At 39.8% G+C, this 27,044-nt stretch overlaps 1 protein-coding gene across 1 annotated transcript in view; it reads right to left on the bottom strand.

Moving 5' to 3' along the window:
* rngtt (RNA guanylyltransferase and 5'-phosphatase) overlaps positions 1-25,827 on the bottom strand; it is a 112,822-nt gene extending 86,995 nt beyond the window's left edge. Inside the window, exons 1-8 of the mRNA XM_085432171.1 lie at positions 25,400-25,827; positions 22,764-22,873; positions 22,579-22,682; positions 22,383-22,471; positions 17,073-17,148; positions 14,597-14,846; positions 7,961-8,070; positions 6,132-6,233 (exon numbers count right to left, since the gene is read on the bottom strand). Of these exons, the coding sequence (XP_085288297.1) occupies positions 6,132-6,233; positions 7,961-8,070; positions 14,597-14,846; positions 17,073-17,148; positions 22,383-22,471; positions 22,579-22,682; positions 22,764-22,873; positions 25,400-25,463 (905 nt within the window). The 5' untranslated portion in view covers positions 25,464-25,827. The remainder of the gene's footprint in view (positions 1-6,131; positions 6,234-7,960; positions 8,071-14,596; positions 14,847-17,072; positions 17,149-22,382; positions 22,472-22,578; positions 22,683-22,763; positions 22,874-25,399) is intronic.
* Between the last annotated feature and the right edge of the window lie 1,217 nt (positions 25,828-27,044).

Here is a 27,044-nt window from a genome sequence, read left to right as displayed (position 1 = left end):
AAAATGTATTGATATCAATGTTGAATATTATTACACAGGAAAAAAAAACAACTACACGTAAAATAATTACACCGTGACGCCTCTGCCTTTCTAAATAAAATGACAGTAAGTGTGTGTGTGTGTTTGTAAGCATGTAAAACCTGAAGATAGAGACAAAATACTGTCACTGTTAATCTGAATATCTGCCATTCTGCAATTCATCTCATGTAAACAATAACGTGGTGCACAGTGTGACGTGAAAAAAGGCACATACCTCTGACGTTGCGAGACGAACTCTGTATTCCTCGTCCACACGTAAACGGAAAAAAGGAGTTTTAAAAAATCTCAGTTTCCGGTGATTCGAAACGCCGTTTACATGTGGACAAAAGGTCCAAACGCATAGAAACAGCTGCGTTTTCAAAATACCCGTGTTGGTGTGGACGTAGTGTAAAGGAGTTAGTAGTTCATTTTCTTACTACCTGTAATTTATTGCAGATTACTTGTATTTACTTAATTGTTTACTAAATGTTTGAGGTGTGAAATAAACCGCATTGGAGCAAAATATGGGTGTGTGTGGTTGGAGGGTGTGTTTGTGCGTGCGTGCGTGCGGGTGGGGGACGCAAACATTTTTCTTGTCAAACAAAGGGGGGCCTAGTAAAAAAAGTTTGAGAACCACTGATGTAGGGGGTGCTGAGGACCAAAATGACCGGAGGGATTTCATACTAGTGATGTCACAGTATCAGAAATTTAGTAGTTAGTACCAATACCAGTAGAAATACATGCGTTTTTGACACCTAGTTAATTACTTACAATTATCATCCAACATAATGCAAAATTGCATATTTAATTGTTGCAAATGAATGTGTCAACAGCAAAGCAGTTCCATAATTTACTTTGCCTTTTGTACTAACGAGTCAAAGCAAAGCTACAAGTGTGTTGCATGGAAGTCAGAATTTCCAGGTTTCCGAGTCGGAATTCAATAGTTATCAGAATCAGAATACTTTATTAATCCCGAAGGAAATTAGTTATATCACCTCAAATCAGTGAAACAAATCTAGCTTCTCCAATTTTGCTACTGGAACGTGTTTAAATCGGGAGTGATGTCATTCCCAGCTCCAACATTTGACTTTTCCCCGTTTCAGTTCAATCTTATCCTTATAACACCGAAACAAAAAAACAGTTTAGGTACTATTTTGTAAGGTGAACAACAGGAGTGGGTAAAAAATGAAACAAAAAAAAATATACACTATTGTATCACTACACTTTGTTTGACAGTATTATATCAATACAAGGACACCACACATTAATATTTTGTTAAATACAATTATCTGCCACCACCACTCTGGGGTGAAGCCTTCTGAGGTAAATGGACCAAAGCATAGTGCAGCAGGTGCACTAGCTGCCATCTTCCATTTGTATTTTTTCCTGTGCTTGTGGACCTCCTTCTGCATCTTCTCCTTTTTTAGCATGTAACGGCAGACTAGATCCTTTTGTATGCTCCCTTCAGTTCCTGAAGAATTGCCATCTGGGTGCATATGCTGCCCACAACAACTACAGTACCAATAAATAAATAAAAAAGCTTATACAGTTGCATTTGAAAATTTTGGGAATTGAATGTTAATGTAAGAATCACCGCGGGACACATCCCCATTTCATACTGATGATCACCAAGGCAGGTACCACTGATCTTACAGCACATCATGGCAATTATATGACAAACAGATTAATGCTGTGTTACACTTGAAGTGGACAGCCAAAAATTTGAGATGCCAGTTGGAATTTTCAGCTGGAGTGCTCCCACATGAGTCAGATTTGCCACTCGATTGTTGGACAAGTCACAACAATCCCAGCTTTGCAATGCAAGAGTGGGATTGTTGGAATTGTAGAACTTGTAATCTGTACTCCCACTGTTGTGTATTTGTGACCACTACAACAATGATCCTCTACTCTAAATGGAACAACTGAATGACTACACCTTACTGGAGGCAAAGCTAGGTTTTCTGACTACTGCTACTGGAACAATATTGACTCAAGCATGGTAAAGAAATACAACAGACTCCAAGAACCAGCAAAGGAAGAATAAAACATTTTCATCACTGTCATGTCTACATTAAAACTTTGCAACTTCCTTTAACTGTTCATTAGATTATTCACACATTCAACTCTTCGTCAACAAGAAGCAAAACATTTAGCTCACTGCACTTGTGCAGAGAGAGGGGAAAGAAGCCAATAAACATTTACTTGTTTTTTGCCACATTTATTTTGAAGCCAGACTTGTCACACCAATTAAATTCATCAAGGACTAAGCCATGGCCCTGCTCTGCACCCTCTAGAAGACTCACAATCACAGTCCACTAATATTGTCCAGTCCAACCTACAGTCCAGATTCAATGAAGATCTACACTGTTGGAATTTAATAACACTGATTTAATAAAAAGAAGAAGAAAAATCTATTTCTCACCAAACCGCCTCTCATCATCACTTCTTTTGTGTAAATTCAATTTCACACACAAAAGATAAACTTGTATGACACACATGGCTATTTACTGGATAAATTAAAAAGCACGGGCACTAATAAGGAAACATGATTTTCGATTGCTTTCATCCATCCCTTGGCTTTGGAGAATAAAGTAACATCAGAAGAGGCTGTTCCTCGCAAAGAGAACAAAAGCCTTTCTTTTCCAAGCGCAACTTTATTACTTGTATGTAGACCAAAGCGAAGACTGCGTTGTGAATATCCACAATGCTGCATGATCCTTTTACAAAAAACCCCATTGCTTTTGTCAGACGTACTGCATGCACCGTGTGTCAAAAAGACAACAATGATAAATAAAGAGAACTGCTGAAAAAGCACGAGAACCGCAAACAGCAGGCTGACGCTATGCTGACAACAAAGACCATCAAAGTCTACCATATCAAACCTTTTGCCGTGTAAATATGCTGTGGTTTGCATTCTGATGTTGTTCGCACACATGCGCATGCAAAACACGCACACACAAAGCAGGATGTGAATAAGAAATATGTATGTCTGTAGCCGAGTGTCAACAAGTTTCAAGAACTTGCAGGTATTCTAAAAGAAGCCAGAAAACATTTTTATTTATATATTAACATAAGATGGGGCACATTATTTACCACAACTCAAGAAATAGACATTAATTCATATGGCTGAAAAATGACAACATTTTTATATCATACTTCTACACGAAACATCTCCAAGCTTCCTCTTTTACATGATGCCCCAATTGTTTGGAAAGCAGTCGCAGCGAAAAAACAGTAACTGAAAGGGAGCTGAATGTATTAGTCCAGGGGTGTCAAACTCAAATACACAGTGGGCCAAAATTCAAAACTGGAACAAAGTCGCGGGCTAACATTAATATTTATTGAAAAAAAAAAAATCTTCCTCCAGATATAAGAATGAATCTTTTCTTATGGACTCAAACAAGTTTTGCTGGAAAACTGAATATGGAACAAGCAAAGCTTAATACTAAACGATATATATATTAGCTGTATAATACCAGTAGGCCAGCTCTAATAGTAATTTGGTATGGCTTCGCGGGCCAAATGTAATTAGGCTGCGGGCCAGAGTTTGACACCTATGTATTAGGACAACCCAAACATGACAGTTGGACCTCCAGCACTCCAATTATACTAGGAGAGTTTAAGAAAGAGTTGACTGAGGTTAGAGGAAGTATGAAATCAAGACCAGATAAAGTGACTGGATCACACCAATTGAATTAGTCATCCCATTACAGCTAGGATTTAGAAATCACTTTCACTTCTAATCTAGCAAAGCACTGTCTGAATACAGCGTTGTATCACAGCCCAAGCCAATATATGCTTTACCAAGACAGCAAGCTGCTGTTGCTCACCTCAACCTCAAACACACTATAGTTGAAGCTAAAGGTGTTATCTTGTATTTTTCCTTTTGTCAACAAACGCCATGAAAGACCAAAGTTATATGTGTCTGTGAATACTTTGTGACTTTCCTGTGACCTCAGTCAGAAGAATGTGTCTTGATCCTACTAGGGTAGAATCTGTTCCAACAGTCTACTATCTTTTTAACTAGGTCAAAACAAGCAAGCAAGCCACCCAAAGGATCTAAAAGAAGCAGTCAGCTGGATTATCTGCAGACTCTAAATGAACAAACAGCTCAGGAAAGTCGACGCTGTTAAAAATAAATCAATAAATAAATCAGGTGGTGTTGGAAATAAACTAGCAGAAGAATTTACTTTGTTTACCAACCCACTGGCCTAGAAATTTGCCATACATGGGATTAGAGCCCTCCACACTCACCCTGTGTTCCACAGTACTTACATCAACCATACAAAGCCAGATTCTGCAGTAAGACCACAGCACCGTCTGTGTAAAACTATCAACTCTAGATCACTGTGGTCACTGCTGTTTTCAGTATTTCTCAGACAAGTGTGAGCCATTTAGAACCACATGCACATGCAGATTAAGACATAATCAATTATGACAGTAACACATTATTAAAAAGGGCAAGCAATAGCAAAGTCAACCCTTAGATACTGTTCGGGTCAAATCTAACCAGTTTTGACATGCGACAGCAGTAAAAATGCCCTAAATTCATTATTTTGAAGTTAGCCAGAAAAAGTAGCCACAACATGTAACAATAAAAATTATTCTGAGTTAAATGAGGTTAAACACATGGGAATGCCATACATGCAAGCATTCCTCCCACTACTAATAGTGCAAATAGAATTAAATCATTATGGCTGGTTTTCATGTTTTTCCTCCCAAAACGAGTGTTGTAAGACATAAAAATACACTTTCCATTAATCATCTATTTATTAAATGTCATACATTCTAAATTCCTGTGTCCGACAGACAGGTATGTATCCATTGTATACTGATATGTAGTTTAACATTTGTTATTAGGGAATTCTTGGCCCAAGTCAAGACTGTACCGGACCAGACCATGAAGACATACTTCCTGATATTTCAGGAACTATGTCTAACAGATCCTTTATGAGTAACTATAATGCTTCAAAATGGGAAATTAAATACAAGGAAGAATGATCTCATTTTAGAGTTCATGTATAGTACAAAGATCAGACAATGTACCAATTTAATATTTGCTCCATCTTTTGGTTTGTTCATAGATTTTTGTAGCACACCTTTTATTTCACCAGTTGAAGTTTTTATCATGCACATTTCCCCAAGATGGATTTTCCCACCTTCTTTGATTATTTTAAATATTATTTCAAGCAATATGTCCTCTGGATTTAAAAATGTAAAAAGTATTTTACCATTTTTAAATTGCTAAATTTGAGGAGAAGGTGGTGCATTATATCCTCAATATATCCTGTGCTTGAGTGGTGACTCATAGCATACGGAGCCTCTATCTGCATCCGTTTTTCACAACTGAAAAAAATATCAGGTTACTTTTCAAAATCAAGTGCTGGAGGGAAATAAGGTGACAGACGAGAGCCAGAGGCAGCAGAGGAAGAGGTCAGTGTCCCTCTTCAGTCAAACGTCAGAGCAGAGCTGAACAACAATTTCAAGATGTTCTGAAAATAATGGAAGCTGATTACACACATTAGCGGGATCTTGGTCAGAGGCCAAATCTGTACTCTGCTAGTCTCTCTCTTAGGGGAAACTAAAGCACCGATATGTAAAATTCTTTAAAATGACTGCAGTCATTAAATATTCACCAGCACACTGCACATTTGCACCAGCGAGGGAAACAGGGCTTCACAGCGGACTACCAGAATACTAACACTTCTTTTTCCCTCAGCACTGGCTTTACGTAACAGAGAGATAAAACAAAAGAAAAACAACAAATTCAACCTAAAATGTGACCAGACAGAAGAAGTGCCCCATGCTCTCTCTTTTATATGGGGTAAGAGACTGGAGTCAGTAATCCTGTTCAGGTTATATGAAGGTAATTATGCAGGGAACATCACTGATATCAAAGAGCACTCCTGCTGATTAGCCATGTAAAATCACTGTAATTAAAACCTAATGAGAACGAGCATCTCTGATGGACAACTCTGAAGGACATAAACTTACGGTATGCCTACTGACACAAAAGAAAACCCATTGAACTTTGAACACAATGAAGTTAGAGACACACAGTCTCATACCTGTACTGACACATGAAGACAAGCAGTCATTTCTCATAAACTCACCGCGTGCCGTCGGCTTTCCAGCTGACTTTGTATGGATTCTGCTCGAGGAAACGCAAATTTTGCCTATCCATGGACACAGGCTGCGCACCAGGAAAACCAGACCTGCAAAAACAGCAACAACAGCCCTTACATGTGTGCCTGATCTTCAGCCTGGCTCTAAACACAGCTTAGAAGATTTTTGGTTGGCTGTTTCGGTAAGCTTACGAAATGTCACATTTATTCCATTCAGGATCTTCTATTAATGATCAGGGAGTCAAGTCTTTTCTAGCACATCCCAAAGATTTTCAGTGGGGTTAAAAATAATGTCTCATGCTCTCTGAACGAGTCCTTTGCAATTTAAATCCTGACATCATCACCTTGGACTATGCCTGTGCCATCGGGAAGGGGGAAAAAAAAAAATCAGAGCAAACTTGGTGGTTCAGTATACCCAGGTAGTCAGCTGTCCTAATTTCTTTTGGGCTTAACCTCGACCTGACTAACCCCAGATCATAACACCACCATGCACAGGCTTGTATGGTAGGCACAAGACATGATGGGTGCATGTTTAAATATTTAAGCTCACTAGCAAACTAAAGCCTTTTTTGATTTAGCTTCAGTTTTTTTGTTTTTTTTTTAAGCTGCGCTGCCGTTTAGTCCCAATCCTTCTTTGCAGAATGCATGCGAAAATACTATCACATTTCTTCACTCTCAAACATAGTCATACGTTTTACTATTGGTGCTTATGATGACATGATTTCAAACTCTTAAATCCTCTCCAACCACATAATGCCTTGGAGAGTTCTTAACCCCATTTTAGTAGTTTCAGCAATATCCCTTGTTGTTTTTGTTTTGTTTTTTTCCTTGAAGCAAACCAATAATTAGACTCTTCTGAAAGGAGATATCGCATGGTTGTGAAAACAATGTCTTAATACACGGTTGTTTAGAAAGCGAATCATTGCATCAGTTAGGGTTACATCACCTGTTGCCAGCCAAAACATGAATCACTGCAGGAGTCACCCAGAAGAAGCCTCTTACCTTTGCCTAATTACAGTGGTGACTTTTTTTGGCCAGGCAGTGTAATATGCATACATATGATAGGATACCAACAGGCAGCTGGCAAACCTAATAGTTCTCTCATCAGTTCAAAGAGAACAAGCTGATAATTGCAAATACATCTGAACTATTTGTCTTGAATATTCAATATATTACAGCTGGGATGCAACACTGACATATAACCTCTGACAGAGTCAGTCAAATCTATTGTTTAACTCAAGACCATTGGAAGACATTTTTTACAGAGTTTTTGTGCGCACAAACACAGGTTCCCAAAAACAAATATAATCTCTGCAAAAGCAACTGGATGCATTAAAGAAACACCTCTCAGACACTTTACTTTGTGGCTTAAGTCATAACATAGTTTATGACAACCTAGTGCACTAAGAGAACAACAACTAACTTTGGCGCTACACACTGAAAAACCTCCTAAACTATAAATATGTGAGGATTTTAGTATATTAGCAAACAAAGACATAACAAAAATAATTTTAACAGCAGGCCATGGAAATCGCAGCATGGGCTGTTTTCTTGCGCTGTGACAAGTCACTGCAGTCGAGCTGATGCTCTGCAATTTCATTAAAAAAGCTGCAGCGGCATATTTCTCCAGAATAGCAACATCTATTCCTGACTTTGCCGCCTGTCAGAGAGTGTAAAGATTTTTTTCTCTGGAAAAAAAAGGTGATTTAAGACAAATGAGTCACTCATAGCACAGTACAGTACACCCACACATGTGTAAACAGACACACACACACTTTCCCAGAGGAAAATAAGAAAGGTAAAAGGAAGGTTCTTACTTGTCCCACTCGGCCATCTCCTGGCACATTCTTTGGATCTCGCCTAACTTGGGTTGTATGGTGACCTGTGTGACGCCTTTCACATTGACACCTTCAAGAAATACTGCACCCTGGGAAGATAAAAGAAGAAAAGCAGAAGGCTAAACTTGGAATGAATTTTAAGAAACATTTATTCCCTCCTACACAGAGAAGAAAAACACATTGAGTACCGGTGATACTTTTCCAAACAGCTGCCTCTTTGTTTTATGAATCCCTGTGCGAGACAACAGGTACAAATATTAAAACTCCTGCTTTCACTCCTCTCTATTTTGAATGTTATTTTCACTTTAATTATTTCAAGAATCCGCATCTCACTCTGGATCAACCCCCTTTTCCCAGTATGAGTGATGGAAACAGATGCAGGGTTTTTCCTGGCTCAATGTAAGCCTGTGGGGGTTGACTACACACTCAAGCACAAGTGTTCTGCATAAAGATATGGCAAAAGGTCTGTGTTACCTTATTTATGAGAAATCTGCAATTCCCGGTTATTTCTAGGGAGCTCATGAACAAAATGCTTGATATCACAAAACCATGTGATGATGAAGGTTTGTGCTACACGCTTTAATAAATAGAAAATACTATTTAGTATACTAATACATTATAAATTATGATTTCTGTTCTGTAGTCTGACAACACAGTATCCAAGGACCTATTAAGAAACTGAAGGGTAAAAAAAATACAAATATAAAGGAAAATATTTATTTATTAGTATTACTATTTAATGTGCACGTTTTTCACTTCAGCTCGGTTGCTCATACACAACTTTTCACCTTGTGTATGAGCTTCTCCCTGTATAAAGCTAATTACTCACCTTTAAATCTAGGAGGGACAATGTGCATTTCATATTAGGGCTACTGCACATATACATATATTTATCATCTATTCTAGACTCTTGATACGTTCACACCAGATGATCTTCTAATGACCTTGTAAAGGTGAAGTGAATCAGAGTACAGGACATCAGAAACTAAAGTTAAATCAGCATTTTTTATTTTTATTTTTTTTAAAGGCTTGTCTAATATCACATATAATAGTCATGTGTTTATAAGATCTTGCCTTCTTTCTCCTTTATTTTGCTTTGGTACCTCTGTGCTCTCCTCATTTCTTCTAAGGCTCTTCCAATAATAATGTGTATGTGTTAGTCCCCGTAGGGAAATTACTCCTCTGCATTTAACCCATTCACCCAGTCAAGCAGTGGGCAGCCACCAATGCAGCGGCCGGGGAGCAGTGTGTAGGGACAGTACCTTGCTCAGGGGTACCTCAGGGTGGCCGTTCAGTGGAGTCGAACCCCCGACCTTCCGATCATGGGGCAACCACTCTACCTACTGAGCTATCCCTGCCCCCCCAAAAAATTAAACAATTAAAAGGAAGTTCTTCTATTAGGGAACACCAGTTTGTTGGGGCATTCACAAAAATTCTGTAAAGTCTTTACATTACAACAAGTTTCTTGAGACAACTACGTCTAGGCAGATTTCTTGTAGGACAAGTAATTTTTTCCCTTGTTGTCTCCTGACTGGCTCTGTAAGTATGCTGTACCAGGCAGCTCTGCTCTCGACTGGTCAAAGTAAGCCTGTAATGGACAGATGGTTAATATGGTCCAATATTTTGCCATATATTATTTTATTTTTAGTGTCTGCCTTTTTTCCCCCCACACTGTTCCCAAAGATAACTTCCCAGATGGGTCTGTGTAAAAAACCATCTGCGCGTCAGGATAGACAAGATGTCTCATATTTCACTCAAAAAAGTCTCTGCGAAAGTTCTTTGAATTTCTGATTGGGTAAAAGGAATTTAAAAACTGCCTTTTAAAAGTTTAAAAATCCAATCAAGTCCAAAACAAACAAAAATACAGTGGGGCAAAAAAGTATTTAGTCAGCCACCGATTGTGCAAGTTCCCCCACTTAAAATGATGACAGAGGTCAGTAATTTGCACCAGAGGTACACTTCAACTGTGAGAGACAGAATGTGAAGAAAAAATCCATGAATTCACATGGTAGGATTTGTAAAGAATTTATTCGTAAATTAGGGTGGAAAATAAGTATTTGGTCACCTCAAACATGGAAAATCTCTGGCTCTCACAGACCTGTAACGTCCTCTGTAAGAAGCTTTTCTGTCCCCCACTCGTTACCTGTATGAATGGCACCTGTTTGAACTCATCATCTGTATAAAAGACACCTGTCCACAGCCTCAAACAGTCAGACTCCAAACTCCGCCATGGCCAAGACCAAAGAGCTTTCGAAGGACACCAGGAAAAGTATTGTAGACCTGCACCAGACTGGGAAGAGTGAATCTACAATAGGCAAGCAGCTTGGTGTGAAAAAATCAACTGTGGGAGCAATCATCAGAAAATGGAAGACATACAAGACCACTGATAATCTCCCTCGATCTGGGGCTCCACGCAAGATCTCATCCCGTGGGGTCAAAATGATCATGAGAACGGTGAGCAAAGATCCCAGAACCACACGGGGGGACCTGGTGAATGACCTGCAGAGAGCTGGGACCAAAGTAACAAAGGTCACCATCAGTAACACACTACAACGGCAGGGAATCAAATCCCGCAGTGCCAGACGTGTTCCGCTGCTGAAGCCAGTGCATGTCCAGGCCCGTCTGAAGTTTGCCAGAGAGCACATGGATGATACAGCAGAGGATTGGGAGAATGTCATGTGGTCAGATGAAACCAAAGTAGAACTTTTTGGTATAAACTCAACTCGTCGTGTTTGGAGGAAGAAGAATACTGAGTTGCATCCCAAGAACACCATACCTACTGTGAAGCATGGGGGTGGAAACATCATGCTATGGGGCTGTTTTTCTGCCAAGGGGACAGGACGACTGATCCGTGTTAAGGACAGAATGAATGGGGCCATGTATCGTGAGATTTTGAGCCAAAACCTCCTTCCATCAGTGAGAACTTTGAAGATGAAACGAGGCTGGGTCTTCCAACATGACAATGATCCAAAACACACCGCCCGGGCAACAAAGGAGTGGCTCCGTAAGAAGCATTTGAAAGTCCTGGAGTGGCCTAGCCAGTCTCCAGACCTCAACCCCATAGAAAATCTGTGGCGGGAGTTGAAAGTCCGTGTTGCTCGGCGACAGCCCCAGAACATCACTGCTCTCGAGAAGATCTGCATGGAGGAATGGGCCAAAATACCAGCTACTGTGTGTGCAAACCTGGTAAAGACCTATAGTAAATGTTTGACCTCTGTTATTGCCAACAAAGGTTATGTTACAAAGTATTGATTTGTATTTTTGTTATTGACCAAATACTTATTTTCCACCCTGATTTACGAATAAATTCTTTACAAATCCTACCATGTGGATTCATGGATTTTTTTTTCACATTCTGTCTCTCACAGTTGAAGTGTACCTCTGGTGCAAATTACTGACCTCTGTCATCATTTTAGGTGGGGGAACTTGCACAATCGGTGGCTGACTAAATACTTTTTTGCCCCACTGTAAGTGAAGCACATTTGAGTTGATGAAGACTTTAAATTGGACTGGACACAAAGTTAATCAATGAGTGAAAGAAGTGGAATTAGGTTTGAGCTACAATTGGAAAATTATTTGATTTGAGCTCATTTTTATGAACAAACACTTGTTTGTTCTGGCACAGATTTGTAGGTTTGTAACGCCCTGCTATCAGACACAAAACTTACTTTATAATACTTTATACTCGGGAGTAAGCAAACATTTTGTTTTCAAAGTTAATGTGTTAGAAGCAGGACAAATGAGCAAGCATAAAGATTTTCTTATGCAGATCATGTGAGGAGTTTCCAGTCTGCAGTGGTCACTATCTATCAAAAATGCTCCAAGGAAGAAACAATGATGAGGAGGAATTAACAGTACTGAAAAAGCCAATCACAGTAGCTGTTGGCTCCATTCACACAAAGTGTATTTACATTTCTAGCGAGGTCTAGCAGGTCAGGACATGTTGTATGGTTTCAGAAGAATTTGCCGTTATAACTTGCATATTGTGAAGATTTAACTCTTTGAGATAAAGACGCTACAATAATACAGAGAAAACCAACAATCAAATTGCCTCGCCTTTGAGCAAGCACTTTGGCGACAGTGGGAAGGAAAAAAATCTCTTTTAACAGGAAGAAACCTCCATTAGCACCAGGCTCAGAGGCATTAGTCTGCCGCAACTGGTTGGAAGCGTTAAGAAGTTGTCAAAATACGGTGGTAAAAAAAATGTAGTAAAAACAATCAGACTGTAATGCAAAAACGGAAGGGGGCCGGGGACTGGTGAGTGTCAGGATGAGACAAGGAACATCCACGAATACATCACAAAGATGGCCCCAACTGACAGCGTGCTCAGTGAATACCTCAGGCAGCAGAAACCCAAGAAAGTGGAGGAAGGCGAGGAACCATCATGGAAGGACAGGCCCCTGCACGTATGTACCACTGGCAGATAGAGGTGGCTGATATCCAGAAATCCTACCAGTGGCTGGACAAAGCTGGACTGAAAGACAGCACAGAGGCACTAATCATGGCAGCAAGGGAACAAGCACTGAGCACAAGATCCATTGAGGCTGGGGTCTATCACACCAGGCAAGACCCCAGGTGCAGGCTGTGTAAAGATGCTCCAGAGACAATCCAGCAAATAACAGCAGGGTGCAAGATGCTAGCAGGCAAGGCATACATGGAACGCCATAACCAAGTGGCCGGCATAGTGTACAGGAACATCTGTGCCGAGTATAACCTGGAAGTCCCGAGGTCAAAATGGGAGACGCCTCCAAGGGTGATGGAGAATGACCGAGCTAAGATCCTGTGGGACTTCCAGATACAGACGGGCAAAATGGTGGTGGCTAGACAAACATGAGAAGACGGCCGTAGTGATCGATGTAGCGGTTCCGAATGACAGCAACATCAGGAAGAAGGAACACGAGAAGCTCGAGAAATACCAAGGGCTCAGAGAAGAGCTCGAGAAGATGTGGAGGGTGAAGGTGATGGTGGTCCCCGTGGTAATCGCAGCACTAGGTGCGGTGACTCCCAAGCTAGGCGAGTGGCTCCAGCAGATCCCGGGAACAACAGCGGAGATCTCTGTCCAGAAGAGCGCAGTCCTGGGAACAGCTAAGATACTGCGCAGGACCCTCAAGCTCCCAGGCCTCTGGTAGAGGACCCGAGCTTGAAGGATTGACCGCCCACAAGGGCGAGTGGGGATATATATATATATATATATATATATATATATATATATATATAATGTTTCCTCTGAAAGTTGATATATTTTAACAGTAATTACCTGCCTTCCCTTAAGGAAGTATTTTCTGTGATTTAAGATCAGCTATATATCCATGCTACTTCTTAAGTGCATAGGAGACAGGAATCTAATTTAACCTTCTCCTTAGAAGTCTTTGACCTAAGTGAGGAAACTTTACTAACAGCTGGAGACTGTAGGTCTTGTTCTGCTCTGCACCCACAGTGAATCTGGCATTGAGGCACATGAATAGATTCTCCACCTGCCTCAGGTTCTGCTTGGGATAACGTTCTGACTTGCAGAACAGAACTCCTGTTTCCAGCGGCACTCCCAAGACAGTGCAGTTGGACGTGTCCAACCGTGGGAAGAGATCCTCTCTGAATCTCCGAGGAAGAAACTGAATAATCATCAAGAACCAAAACAACAACTACTTGGCCAGGGAGCCATCTGGTAAAGAAAAAGCAAGACAGATACAACCAGGGACAGCAAGGAAGCAGCAAATGATTTTTTTTTAAACATAGGAATGTGGGTGTGAGGGGTGCGGTTCTTCTGGAAAACTGACTCTGGATTATGGGTCTCTATAAAAACATGCCAAAATGAGTCACCAAATATCCTTAAGTGGCTCACCCATTAAAATCTACATATAGAGAAACTGTGGAAATGTTTTATCCTTCGAAATATCTTCCTGATCATGATAGGTACATAGCTGCCGACTAGTCTGACTGCGAAGCCGGCCACTCAACCAAGAGACAGTATACTGTTCCTCCTCTCTCCTCTGGACCTCGCCTGTGCTGTATCATATTCTCAAATATTAGATTTGGCCCCATTCAGGTTGTCAGTGAGCTCTGTGTGCAATAAAAGTAATAAACAGATGTTCTGCTGTTGTAATCTGAACAAATGTTTCACACCAATAAATATGTTTTTAATACTTTCCACCATACAAGTGCCGCTTCTGTCTTTTCATTGCCTCTACACTGGCTGCTACTCGTGTTGTTTCACCATTTAGATTTAGGCTTCTTATACAGTCACTTCCTTGAAGTACTCTGAAGCATTAGATCAATGTAAACAGAAGGAAAAACTGATTACAAGCAAGAGGAGATGATTCGAGGTTTCTAATTTCTCAGAATGGCACTGATGAATACTATACATTAACACTGGCAGGCAGCTTTTATCTAATCAAAATTACACCTCTGTCAGCAGCTGAGAAAATGGAAAGTGTAATTTTCTCTAAATTTAAGCATCAGATTTATTGGATTCAGCAACAGACTTACAGGATTATTATATACTTGTGCCTCTTAAAAAGGGAGGCCTCCCCGTAGACCCAAAAATCACCCAGTCACGCAGCAAAGGGATCAACATATTTTCTACTTAAGAGTCCATTTCCTGGAACACAGAGGCCTTACCAGTTTTATCTTCTCTTTCTTCCGCTTGCCGGGCGCCGACCCAGAGGAGCTGGGGCCCGACTCCTGGCCAACCGCGTTGCCGTCGTCGTCCACGTCCCCGTCGTCGTCGTCAAAGCACCATTCTGGCAGCTCGGGGGCAGGTGGTGCGCCCTCCCCGTCACCATAGCGACGGAAAAGCTCTTTGAGGTAGTCTCCCTTGTAGATCCCCGGGGCCCGAGCCTGGGCAAAAGCAGCCACCGCTGCCTCGATGCTGATAAGAACAAATAACAGAGACAGGACTTTTTTTTTTTTTTTTTAAAAAACCTTCAGACTAGTTTCAAGTTGACCAAACGATCATGAAAGTGGGTGAAAGATATGGGTATATAGATGATTTTCTGTACAATAAGTGGACCTTTTACATGGTGTAGAGGCACTATCTTTATACCAGGGTGTCTAAAGCAGAAGCTCCCATGAAACCAAAGGGAAACAAAAAGAATGAAATATTTAATTTGCTTTATTTTCCTTAATGTTATGATCATTTAGTGTCTCTTAACTTCTATCTACAACTAGACTTCAGTATGTGTGAGAGAGGGGTGGAGTAGAACAAGCATAAAAGAGAAGATAGTGAGCTGACTTTAACCAAGAACAAATGTTTCTAAACGAGTGTCTGTCTAAAACCCATGATGGAGGGACGCCAACCAACTGCCTTGACTCAGCAGCAGCAGCAGCAGCTGAACCACGCGACAAAAACCGGAGGCCACATCGTTTCAAAGGCGGGGATGGAGGAACACTTAAAAACAACAGTCACATTTGCAGAATAACACAAACTAAAAATAATTTAATGCAATAGGAAAAAAAAAAAAAAAGGAAAAAAAAAAGCTGTATAGGAGATTATTGCTACCACTTTAAATGAAATGTCAAACCGCATTTGCAATAAGTCGAGACAAAAAAAGAAAATACACTTTTCTTGAAGTAAACATGTTTGTAAGCTGAAAACAAAATATATTCAATCGTTTCAAGTTTGAAAGACCTTTCAACACAGAAAGAGCAGTTTGATTGTTAAACACTTCTACACGTGTTTAAACTGTTATTGGGCGTATGAAAACTCGTGCTCACCTTGTACTCACTTAAAACCATCAAAAATCTAAAAAACATAAAGATATTTTTTACAAGTTTCTTACTTGCAGTTGAAAACTAGGGAAGCAGATATTCTAATGATCAAATTGTAATTGAATCCACTTTACAGGAGCATTTGCTGGTGTCAGGTTCTAAAAGGGGAGCTTAATCTATCTGATTCCGAGATTAAAGCTGTTAAATTTGTCACGTGACACAGTTAAATATGAAATTTATTGAAGCAAATAATAGTGACCTTGAAACACAATAAAGCAGGCTGTGTAATGCTTGGATTTGACAAAAACATCCATCTGTATATTACTGTATACTAGTATTCTATTGCACATATTGTAAATCTTATTCCTCTGTCTCTCTTGCTGCATTGAGCATGTGTATGACAAAAGAATTTCCCTCGGGATAAATAAAGTTCTTATCTTATTCAATGCAGAAGCTTCAAATAGCTGAAAATTAAGCAGGTCTGATTCTGACCTGTGTGCCTAGACGGGAGGTTGAGGGACTGCATGCCAACTATTCTGACTAAAGGTGAAGGAGAACTGCCAGATTATTGTCTGTTCTCAAGAACAATCTCTGCTAGGAATAAAAATTTTAAGGTGACTATGGAGAAAAAAAAATCATTTTTTCTCAACTCAGAATTAAACCCGCTTTTACAAGAAATAAAACTGCATTATTTACCAGACAGTAGACATTCCTGCATAAAGTTATTATGTGCATTTAATCACAGAATAAGCATGCTAATACTGTACCATTTACTGTGCACTAAATATGCCATGTCATTTTCCCTTCGGATATAGTAATTTTTTCCCAGAGGAAAAAATAAATAAATTTGAAGCCATTTAACATTACGTGTGGTAATACGCATTAAAAAGGCCCATTGTTGTTACTTATCTTCCAACACGTAATAGTGGATGACAGCTGTAAATGTTCTCAGGATATTCATTTCACAGGAAGTAGTGGGCGGTGGGAGGGTGTTTATCCAGCCTCCATGTCTGCAGCTTCCAGGGATTCTGCTATCACAGACTGCTGCTCCACCTCTAACAAAAGATGCATCCTCACCCCTCCTGCTCAGCTGCTCTAAATTATTTATCTCGGCTGCTCGGTCACTCAAAACCAGCCAGCCTCTTTGTAAAGCTTTATTTAGACTAGTAGTGACAGAGTAACCTTTCTTGCAGTCACACACATGCTGAGAAGAAGATGGGAATATCAGCTTAAAAAATAAAAAATACTGATACGGCTGGGAGAGTGAAACCAGAGTAACACTGGTGGGTGCTCCATGTTGTAGGGTTTGTGTTGTCATGCAAGACGACTGAAGATTGTGAGACTGCCCTCCCAGCAGTGCAAGTGATTGAAGCGTGTCAGCCCTTACCTCCAGTCCATCTTCTCCACCAGGTACGCACATATCAGAAAGCCTGTCCGGTTGAAGCCATGCGTGCAGTGAACACCTTCAGGAGAGAGAAAGAAAAAAGAAATATGCAAACCTTTCAAAAAACTCCACCTCAAGTTTACACAATATATTGTTTTGTTGTTTTTCTGTCCCTATTGTTTTCACATAAATAATAGATTTACATTTATTTTTTAACGATGAATAGTGTTCTTATTTCCATTTCACGCAGCTTGCCAATTTATTGGATGTGTGTGCCGTCACCTCAATTTACGCTCAATCAATTCAACGTGGCAATTATGAACGAGACCCCCTTATTTCAACAAACGAGCCATTGGGCACAATTTCATCCAATGTAACATCTTTCACATCAATAAACCCAGCTCGCCTTTGAGATATACTGCGGCTGACTGGATGTTTTGAGGAGGGGCATCAAGTCACACACAAAGGACTCACAGGCAGATCCTTTTCTCCTTAGAGGGGGGTCCTGCCTTTATACCTACATCAAAAAATCTGACACCAGCCATTGCACGCACAGAAAAGACCCAGGGATTGATGAAACATTCAGGGATTGGAAAGAGCATGAGAAAAAAAAAACAACAAAAACACAAGGAGAGAAAATTCTGCTCTTTCAGAAGAAAAGATTCTGGAAAGGAAACCCTCCACAAAAGCACTCTGAAGCTTGTAGTCATATCTCACAAAAACCCTCCTAATTTGCGACGAACTGACATTTATTCAGACGAGATCCCTTCAGCAGGTGCACAGCAGGATTAAAAAATAAATAAAAAATACATATAAAATGAAACCTGACTCGCATGTCTCCCAATATATTAGGATGTTTGCCTGGCAACGGCAGCGATAAAGAAATCACATTTAACAGACCAATTGTCTAATTTGGACGTGTGCACTGTGGAGAAAACAAAGCCTAATCACCAGCTGGCTAAAGGCAGGAGATTGCTGGGATGACATTCACACATTCTGCTCTGATGTTCGAGCAGTCTGATTTAAAAGTCGGGCAGCAGTTACAAGTTAAGAGCAAATCTGGACAGGATGAGGTGTAAGAGAGCACCCTGCTGCCAGTAGCATAAAAGTGCAGCGACGTTACCCCGTCTTCGGCCGGTAAGTACCCCCTAGGCTAACCTTCAGGCAAAGGACATTACAGACCAATACCACTACAATAGAAGGCGCTAACTTTTTTTTTTTTAATTCCCCACTAAAAACATTTACATGACAATTGAGGATATCATGTGTGCCACTAGAACACTCCAAAGACTTCAAATAAAGCAATGGGCAAACTATTTTTTATGTAAATGTAAAATGCAGCAAGGTGTTTCGGCACAACTATAAACACAGGCCTGATACCGATATGCATGCACTAAGCCATTATCAGCCAGTATCAGTGTAAGCCTAATTTAAAGGCGAAGCAAGGTGCTCCTTTCTTGTGCATGTGTTTAACCCATTAACTATGCCTATACTCAGCTTGTAACTAAACCCATAATAACTTAATTTGTCACAACCTGCATTAGAAATTAGAATAGCTTGTTTTGAGCTCATAATAACAAGCTGAAGAGCTACAGGGAAAAATAATAATCTAGTTCGAGAAAAAAAAAAAAAGGGGGGGGGGGACAGTGGAAATAACCTTCCCACACACCAGCATCTACATCGCTCCCTTTTAGATCAAATCTATTTAGCCAAGGTGCTCATTGATATTCTTTCACCTATAAATCACCTACACAGTGTTCACTGGGAGATGAGTGTTGTTTGCGATATGCAACTCCTCCACAAGCTGACAAAATATTGACTTACACAGGACTGCATATTTTAAAAATGTGCAAAGACACTCTGTGTGAGGGCTGAACATGGTGCTACTGTGCAGACATCAGAAGAGCACTAGTTGTACTGGGAGGCTGTTTGATATTTGACATGAGTGTATGAAAGTGTTTGCTGAAATTTTAAACAGTGAAAATATATTCTGACAAGACCTCGCTCCAATTTGCGTTTAACCAATCCTGGAGTAAGGCTGCCCTCTGCTGGACACAAAAGCTAACGTTACCAATCAGTCAATCACACAACACCAATTCAATGAATTTAGTGTATGTAATGATCAAGATGAGTCATTGACGCCTAAACTGAGCTGAAGAAAGATGATTCTAGTGAATTTGAACGTGGCGTGGCTGATGGTGCCTGACGGACTACTTTGAGTATTTCAGAAACTGCTTATCTAGGGGAATTTCCCCGTCCAGCTGTCTTTAGAGTTTATGGTCTGAAACAGATCAACTATGCTGTCAGCAGCAGCTCACTGGCCAAAATGCCTTGTTTATGTCAGAGGACAGTGCTTCAAGCTAATGTGAAGGCAACAGTAGCTCAAATAACCACTAACTATGCATGCAAAAGAACATCTCTGAACACACAACATTGCAAACACCAAAGCAACTGAAAACCTCGCACAGCTTAACACCAACGATGCACCTGAGTATTGTTGCTGACCATGTCCATCCCTTTGTAACTATAGTGTACTCATCTTCTGACGGCTGCTTCCAATAATAATAATAATAATATGCCACGTCATAAAGCTCAAATCCTTTGGAAGTTCAAAAATTTAACTGTACTCAAATTCCCTCCACAGTCACCAGATATTGATCCAATTGAGCACCTTTGGGATGTGGTGGAAAGAGAGATTTGCATCAGTGAGGCAGTCCAAAATTTTCCAGCAGCTGTGTAATGCTAACATTTTAACTTGGACCAAAAAAAAGAAAGAAAAAAATAATCAACTAAAAAAGGCAATTCAGAAGGCAAAAAAGGGGATCTAACCCAGTACTACCAAGGTATGCCTAATATAGTGATCATTTAGTGCAAAGGCAGTTCTTCCAAAAGCAAACTTTTCTATTGAGAGTATGCGTATGAATTTAGAAGCTGCAACACGATACAGATCTTCATTCTCTTCCTAAGCCTAGGCATCAGCATAATGATCAACCACGCTTATATCAGAGAATCAAAGCAAAAACAGCAGTTTCTTTGAAGTTTACAACCCACAAGCCACGAATAAAATTATTTTTAAGAAGTAACAATAAACAAGATTGAATGTACATACGCAAGAATATGATCAATATGTTAAAATATAAGAGCTAGAAATGATAAATAACAGTGTTCTGTAATGTACGAGTAAACTATGTTGATGTCTACTTTTAAGGGGTGTAGCAAAGTTTTTGCAGTAGTATTATAATGACATAGCACTAAACTCTTAAAAAAAAAAAAAAAACTTACAAGGACACAGTGACACTTTATTCTTTACTGCAAAATAAAAGTGGCAGTGTAAATGAAGCAGAAGGTCTCTATGTACTTTAAATGTGGGTTTTTGAAATGATGTTCAGGCATTAAGATTCATACTGACTGGGATAAGTCATAGCCAGAATTTGATTACTGCTGAAGCAAAGCTGTTACAACTGTCTGACTAAATTACACACAGTGCAAACTCATTTACAGCACCAGATGTTTTTACACTTAAAGTCTATTTCTGTCTCATTTCATATCCTTCTGTGTGCAGAGGTGATAAACACAGTACTTAATGGGTTCCAGTCACACTGGCACATCTGATATCTTAATAAATGAAAAACATAGACACACTCAGAGGCTTCTCTTGGCCAAATACTCAGCTTCTGGTATCATTTTAGTCAGAGAGAAAATACTGTTAAACCTGAATAATTTTCCACAAATAAGTAAACAGTAGTGGTGCAACGGATCACGGTTGATCCGTAATCCAAACCGATCCCACTCCACGGTTCGGCACGCACGTGATCCGAAGATTCGAAAAAGAAGAAAAAAAGTTTGTGTATGGTGCGCGTGGTCAGTCTGTCAAGCGATAGCTATGGTCAGCGCTAGCGGTCCAAGTGGAGGAGCAGAGGAGTTTGGGGTATTTAAGCAGCCCTTTGCTACCTAAGCCGACCAGGCTAAAGCTATTACAAAAGCTATCGGGGTGTTTAGCTGCAGACAGGAGGCCGTATTCTGTTGTGCAAAACAAGGGTTTTAAACTAGTCAACGCGTTAGTTGACGCATTGGCGCTGTGCAGCCCCACGCACGGGGCGGTCCGCAGTAACTAGCTAACAGAGATTTGCCGCGTTAATGCAGTTATGGCATTAACGTCATTTTAACGAGATTTACGCTGACAGCACTAGTTTAAACTATGATGAAGGTGCTTGAGCCACGCTATGACATCCCATCGCGCGTCCACTTTAGTGACAAGATCGCTCCAAGCATGTATGAACAGGAAAAGTTTAAAGTTATGGCTGAGCTGTCCCAGGCATCTTCTGTTGCCCTAACTAAAAGTGGGTGGACCTCCAGGGCAACGGAAAGCTACGTGACCGTGACCGCTCATTATATCACAGCGGCGTGGTAGATAGAAAGCCCTGTACTGCCCTATATTGCACCTTAATTTGTTTTTATATAATTGCGTGGAATGAGTCTTGAGTTGAATGTTTTTTGATAGGCAAAAAAATACTTAAATAAGTAAATGACGAGTTAAATTTTTGTCTTCTTTTTTTTCTGCTGATCCGAAAATTGATCCGATCTGTGACGAAAAAAAACATGATCCAATCCGAACCGTGAGACTTTTGATCCGTAGCACCACTAGTAAACAGGATCCAACATTATAATATATGAAAAATGTAAAGTGACACAACAAATAAAGTAACCAGGGATACTTTGTGCAAAGTGTTTAAAGATAGTGTGCTAAAGAGTTTGTTAGGTTTTTATAATATGCATCTGTTTGTTTCCCATAGGGTTGGTCGATTGGACGAATATATCGACTATCGACGATAGGTTGAGCCTATGGTCAATAGTTTTTACAAGGGCGATTTATTTATCTATTTATTTGCCCATGAGTAAGTTTGCTAATAATGATGGAGCTAATAGTAGCAGTCAACAGAAAAGAAAAGTGCTGTTTTAACAGGACCCTCTTTCATCGGCGAGCAAATGCACCCTCCTCAGAGTGCGCCCAAATGCTGATGGAGCTGCAGAAGCTGGTGATAGCCTAGATTGCTGGTTGGAAAATTTTTACATATCGCCCAACCCTAGTTTCCCAGGCACAAAAGAGCAAATAGATATCGGGGAAAGCAAAGCAAATGAACCCTGGCATTCTCATTAGCTACCTGCTAAATTGTTACTTTGCTGTCGGCAATGATCAGTACAACTTTTACTCTTCCTGTTACAATAGCAAGCTTTGGGAGGTATACCTTCTGCTGGTGTACCTTAGATTCAAAAGTGCACCTAGTCTGTCAATTAGATTGGTGAAATACTCGCCTATCAAATCTGTGGGATTCTTCTCATTGAAGTGTTCACAGAGCCTGATGAACATCTCAGTGGTCTCTTCTGAAGGACACTCCCCATGGCTAAAAAGGTACAGGATGACATTAGTATTCAAAACACATTAGCATCCACAGTTCTGCAAAATGATGAATTTGGACAGTTAATTTGTGACAATGCTCTTTAATCTTACCCCTTACACTGAAGCTTCATATATTTTATCCCTTCTTTTTCAATTTCACTGCGGTCATAAAAGCGAGTCGTGTTCGTCAAGTCTACGAGCAAACCCATTTTCACCTGAGGAGGAGAGAAATGGGCACTGTGAGGGAAGGTTTTCTGTGCCACTTTAATACTTATGTCCTTGCTGAGGGTACTTACCTTTAGACTTTTTAAATAGTTGGACAGCATGCTCGGATTGAACCTGTTCTCCTCTGCAACTTGGTCATCATATCTGGGACCTAACATCGTTTTCATTGGCAGGAATTTCTCTAGGAAGGAGAAATGTAATGAATGAAACAAAAAATCCTGCAGTATTCTAGTATTAAAACTCTTCTTGTAAACTAATCTTGTATGAGCAGGGACAGCAGCTTTGTCCCTAATTTAATGACTAGTTTTTAGGGTTACGGCTAAGAGTCTAACTTCATACAAAGTCAAATCTACAAATTCAGATAAATCAATAAAAATAAAAATAAAATCACTGACTAAGTATTTGTCAAGGTCACATTCAATTAAGCATTAGACAGCACCCCAAGTGCATTTGTTTTGTAAAGAACTTGGTTAATAGCCAATAAAACTGTGGATCCATTTGTGTAAACTACACAGAATTTCTTAGAATAAAAGCCTGGATTAAAAAGTGCCACCAACTCCAGCTGTGCCTTTAAACACAGCATCTGTGTAAACTGTTGCACTGTTATAAAGTTGAGGCGGAGAGGAGACAAGCCTGCAATTGCAGGTTTTACAGAAATGTCTCAACATCACATAACTGTAATGATAACAATGATGAATGGGCGAAATGAAACAGTAACACCAATACTTTTGTATAAAGTGTTAACAAGACAGCCTTGCATCACTTAAGACTGGGAACTTAGACTTGCACTGTCCAACTTTGACCTTATAACTTCCTTCTACTTATGTTGGGCTGTTATTTTGACAGTTGTACATTGCAATAAGGAATACATATAGGAACAGATCTATATCCACAGTCCATACTGGCATTCGTATCAACACAGTTTTATCCACATCTATCCTTTCAAGCTATTAATACAGAACAGAATGTAGTAAAAGTTGCACACATTCCCAAAGTCTGTTACTGACCACTGAATTATTTAGGATATCCCCAGGGTGGCTGTGGCTACAATGTAGCTTACCATCACCAGTGTGTGAATGGGTGGATGACTGGTGTAAAGCGTTTTGGGGTCCTTAGGGACTAGTAAAGCACTATACAAATACAGGCCATTTACCATTTATTTAGGATATACACAGGCTGTCTATCACTGACCAGTCCCAGGAAACACTGGTACACTTTTAGCTATGAAGCACAGTTGTCCACCTGTCTGTCTTTGCTCCAAGACACTACACTCCAAGAAGCAGCTCCTTTCCTTAACCTCAATGACATTTTCATCAATGTCAAGGAAAAGAAGCTGGGAGGTAGTTTTAAAGATACCCCAACTGTACAGCATTTCTCTCCCTCATGCTCTTGATCCACATTTTTTTGCCTGGCTTAGGTTTTACAGAGGCAACATTACAACTCAGACACTTTTCTAAATTCTGGCTTTTAATGAAGGACTCCGAGGTTAAAGAAAGAACGTCATTGTCCATCTCTTGCAGGTTAACAAGTCTTTCACAGAAAACATCAAGTGACCACAGACTTACAAGCCACGCAGATTTGTGCAATATGATGATATCAGTCGCAACTAAAATTAAATCCAGCTACAGTCAGTTAAAACATCTAATAACTGTATGAAACTGGTGGAAGGTGAATTCTCCGATACTTTGGTTCATTTTTTTTCTCAGTTATTTTTGGATCTTAAAAGAAACCTGAAGCTCAAAAACAGATGTAGCAGCTGATGGGTGCATACCTAAGATAAAGATAAGAGAAGATTTTATTGATCCCACGGCGGGGAAATGTGTGCATTACCACAGCTCAGGTACAGATAGCAGAAGAATACAAAGACTATACCAGAATAACACCAAAATACCTACTGGAAATCATAGTATTATCAGACAAAAACAGCAATTGCAATAACAGTTAAGAGTTTATAGATTATAAAAAGCAAAAGAGAAAGAAAGGTGGCATTCAAATACATTAAAAAAATAAAATGCTTCTCGTGCTAAACGCCTCTCAGCATTAGTAATGTGTCACACACGTATGCTCGCCGTGAGCTCCTCAAGCCATAGCCCCGGTTTGTTTGGACACGTGATTCTTTAACGGTGAAGCATACCAACTTAGCAGCACTTTTCTGAAGCTCTTTTTAAAACTTTTTCTTTTAAAACCAATGGACTACCATACGTTGTGTTTGTTCAACATTAAAGTCACCCTAAACGCTGAAAAGAAGCGAAAAACATTGCTAAATAGTTACCGTTAGCGACCTAGCAAAAAGAGCGCGCACGAATACAGTGTCAGAGAAATTTCCATTAAAAATATGCCAAAATTAAGTTAATTCCATATAAATACCAAAAGAACAAACCCTTTTAACTAAATCAAGCTTACAAAATATGTTGACGTCATTCAATGAAATCGGCGCTTTGATTTACACTTCATTTAAAAGATAACGCATTCATTTTTACAACAGAGAAACAGAGCTTAAATATGTGGTAATCTTTCTGTACTTACAGACCGAACATGGACCAACACAGCCCATTACTGCTACTTAAATCTGACAGTCTAAAATAATAAATAACTGATATATATCAGGCAACAAGCATCACAGCAACACAACTGAACGAAGCTAACTAGTAGCAATAGCTTCATCTGGTAAATAAAACACTATTCTCTTAGTTAAATTCATACTAACCTGCCACAAGTTGCCCTCTTCTAGGACAATTGCGCCATCGAGGAGGAGGTCCGTTATTTGACATGTTGAGTTGAGGTTGGTAATATCTAAAAGCCTCTAATATCAATAACCCCGTTGCTTGATGCTGCTTCTCTCCCCCACAGCAGATGCTGGGTAGATATTCACCCGAGCACTGCGGACTCAGGGCCCTTTAGCTCCTAATTCAGGAGAATCAGCCAGCAAGTTTAAGCCCGGTTAACCTTCTGACAGACTAGGAGACATTTTACACGAAACGCAGGCTGTTCCGATCCACTGCAGATCAGCCTCTGAAGAAATTCAGCTATCTTTTTCATTTGTCTACCATAAATCTAGGTTTTTAGCAATCAGCTAGCAACACCTCAGTGAGCCTTCTTCTTCTTCTTCTACTGGTATTTTTATACGGCGGCAAATCGTATCCGTGCATTATCGCCACCCTTTGGACTGAAATGGTTGCTGCAGCAGCTTGAAAGCTAGTTCATTTATTTACAAAGAAGAAGAAAAAACCCCACAAACGTTCTTACCTTATTCTTTTATTTATCTGTCAACACTGCTTTAAATTTAAATTTATTTATTATTTATATTCTACAGTTTGATGGTGAGTAAATGCTCCAAAATTTAATTCTGATTCTAACTGGTATATATTCTGAATGACAATAAAGTGGCTATTCTATTCTATTCTATTCTATATGTGTTTAGCTCCTCTCCTCTTTATGTAGACCTATAGTTCTTTTTTTATTTCCCCCACCTGTTGACAATACACAGAAATTTGTTTTTGTGTATTGTGTTTCTTTCTGTCTTTATATTTCATACCTTTCTTTTAGTTTATTTTGACAGATTTACATGTCTTTGATTGATTATCTGTTTTAGCTGTGGGGTAGATATTACTTGGCTTAAAAAATACATATAATATCTTGTATCGCTAGTATTTATTTTATTGCATGTTGTCTCATGTCGTTTGGCTCTGTTTTGAAAGGTTTTCAAAAGTTTATTGGCAACTTCAGCAGATCTCTTTACACCAACCAGATAAAGTGAGACGTATGCAGTACAATAAACAGTGATAGAAATCCGTATGACACAGTGGATTGGACTTTCTTTTTACATCCAGAGCTACCTTAATTATTTGTGGCATAGACTCAACAAAGTGCTGGAAACATCCCTCTGAGATTTTGGTTCATATTGACATGATGTCATCACACAGCTGGTGCAAATTTGCCGACTGCATCAATGATGGAAATCCCCTGTAACACCACCTCCCAAAGCTGCTATTTTGGATTGAGTTCTGATGATTGTTGAGGCCATTTGAATACAGGGAATTCACTGTCATGTTGAAGAAATTAGTTTGAGATGATCTGAGCTTTGTGATTGAAAAATTTTCCCGCATAACCATACGCCAGCAGCAGCAGCCTGCACCACTGATACAAGACAGGATATATCCAATCCTGTTGTTTATGCCAAATTCATGGAGGAGGTGAGTGTACACCACACAACACCATAGAACACTGGTGTATGTGTGCATAATTTATCTTGAAATATTAACACATTTTTCCCTTTCACCAGTCTAACAGTGCATTAGTGGAAAATATAAGTGAGCTGGCTCACTTTCTTATGAATGTGTACTGTGGTTTCT

This window comes from Copadichromis virginalis, linkage group LG15 (genome assembly GCF_057382275.1).
Source record: "Copadichromis virginalis isolate Kocher_CV1m ecotype Utaka linkage group LG15, C_Virginalis_male_GT1.1, whole genome shotgun sequence".
NCBI classification, from domain to species: Eukaryota; Metazoa; Chordata; class Actinopteri; order Cichliformes; family Cichlidae; genus Copadichromis; species Copadichromis virginalis.
Note: the sequence above shows the minus strand (reverse complement) of the source record. Positions and strands in the feature narration are given on the sequence as shown.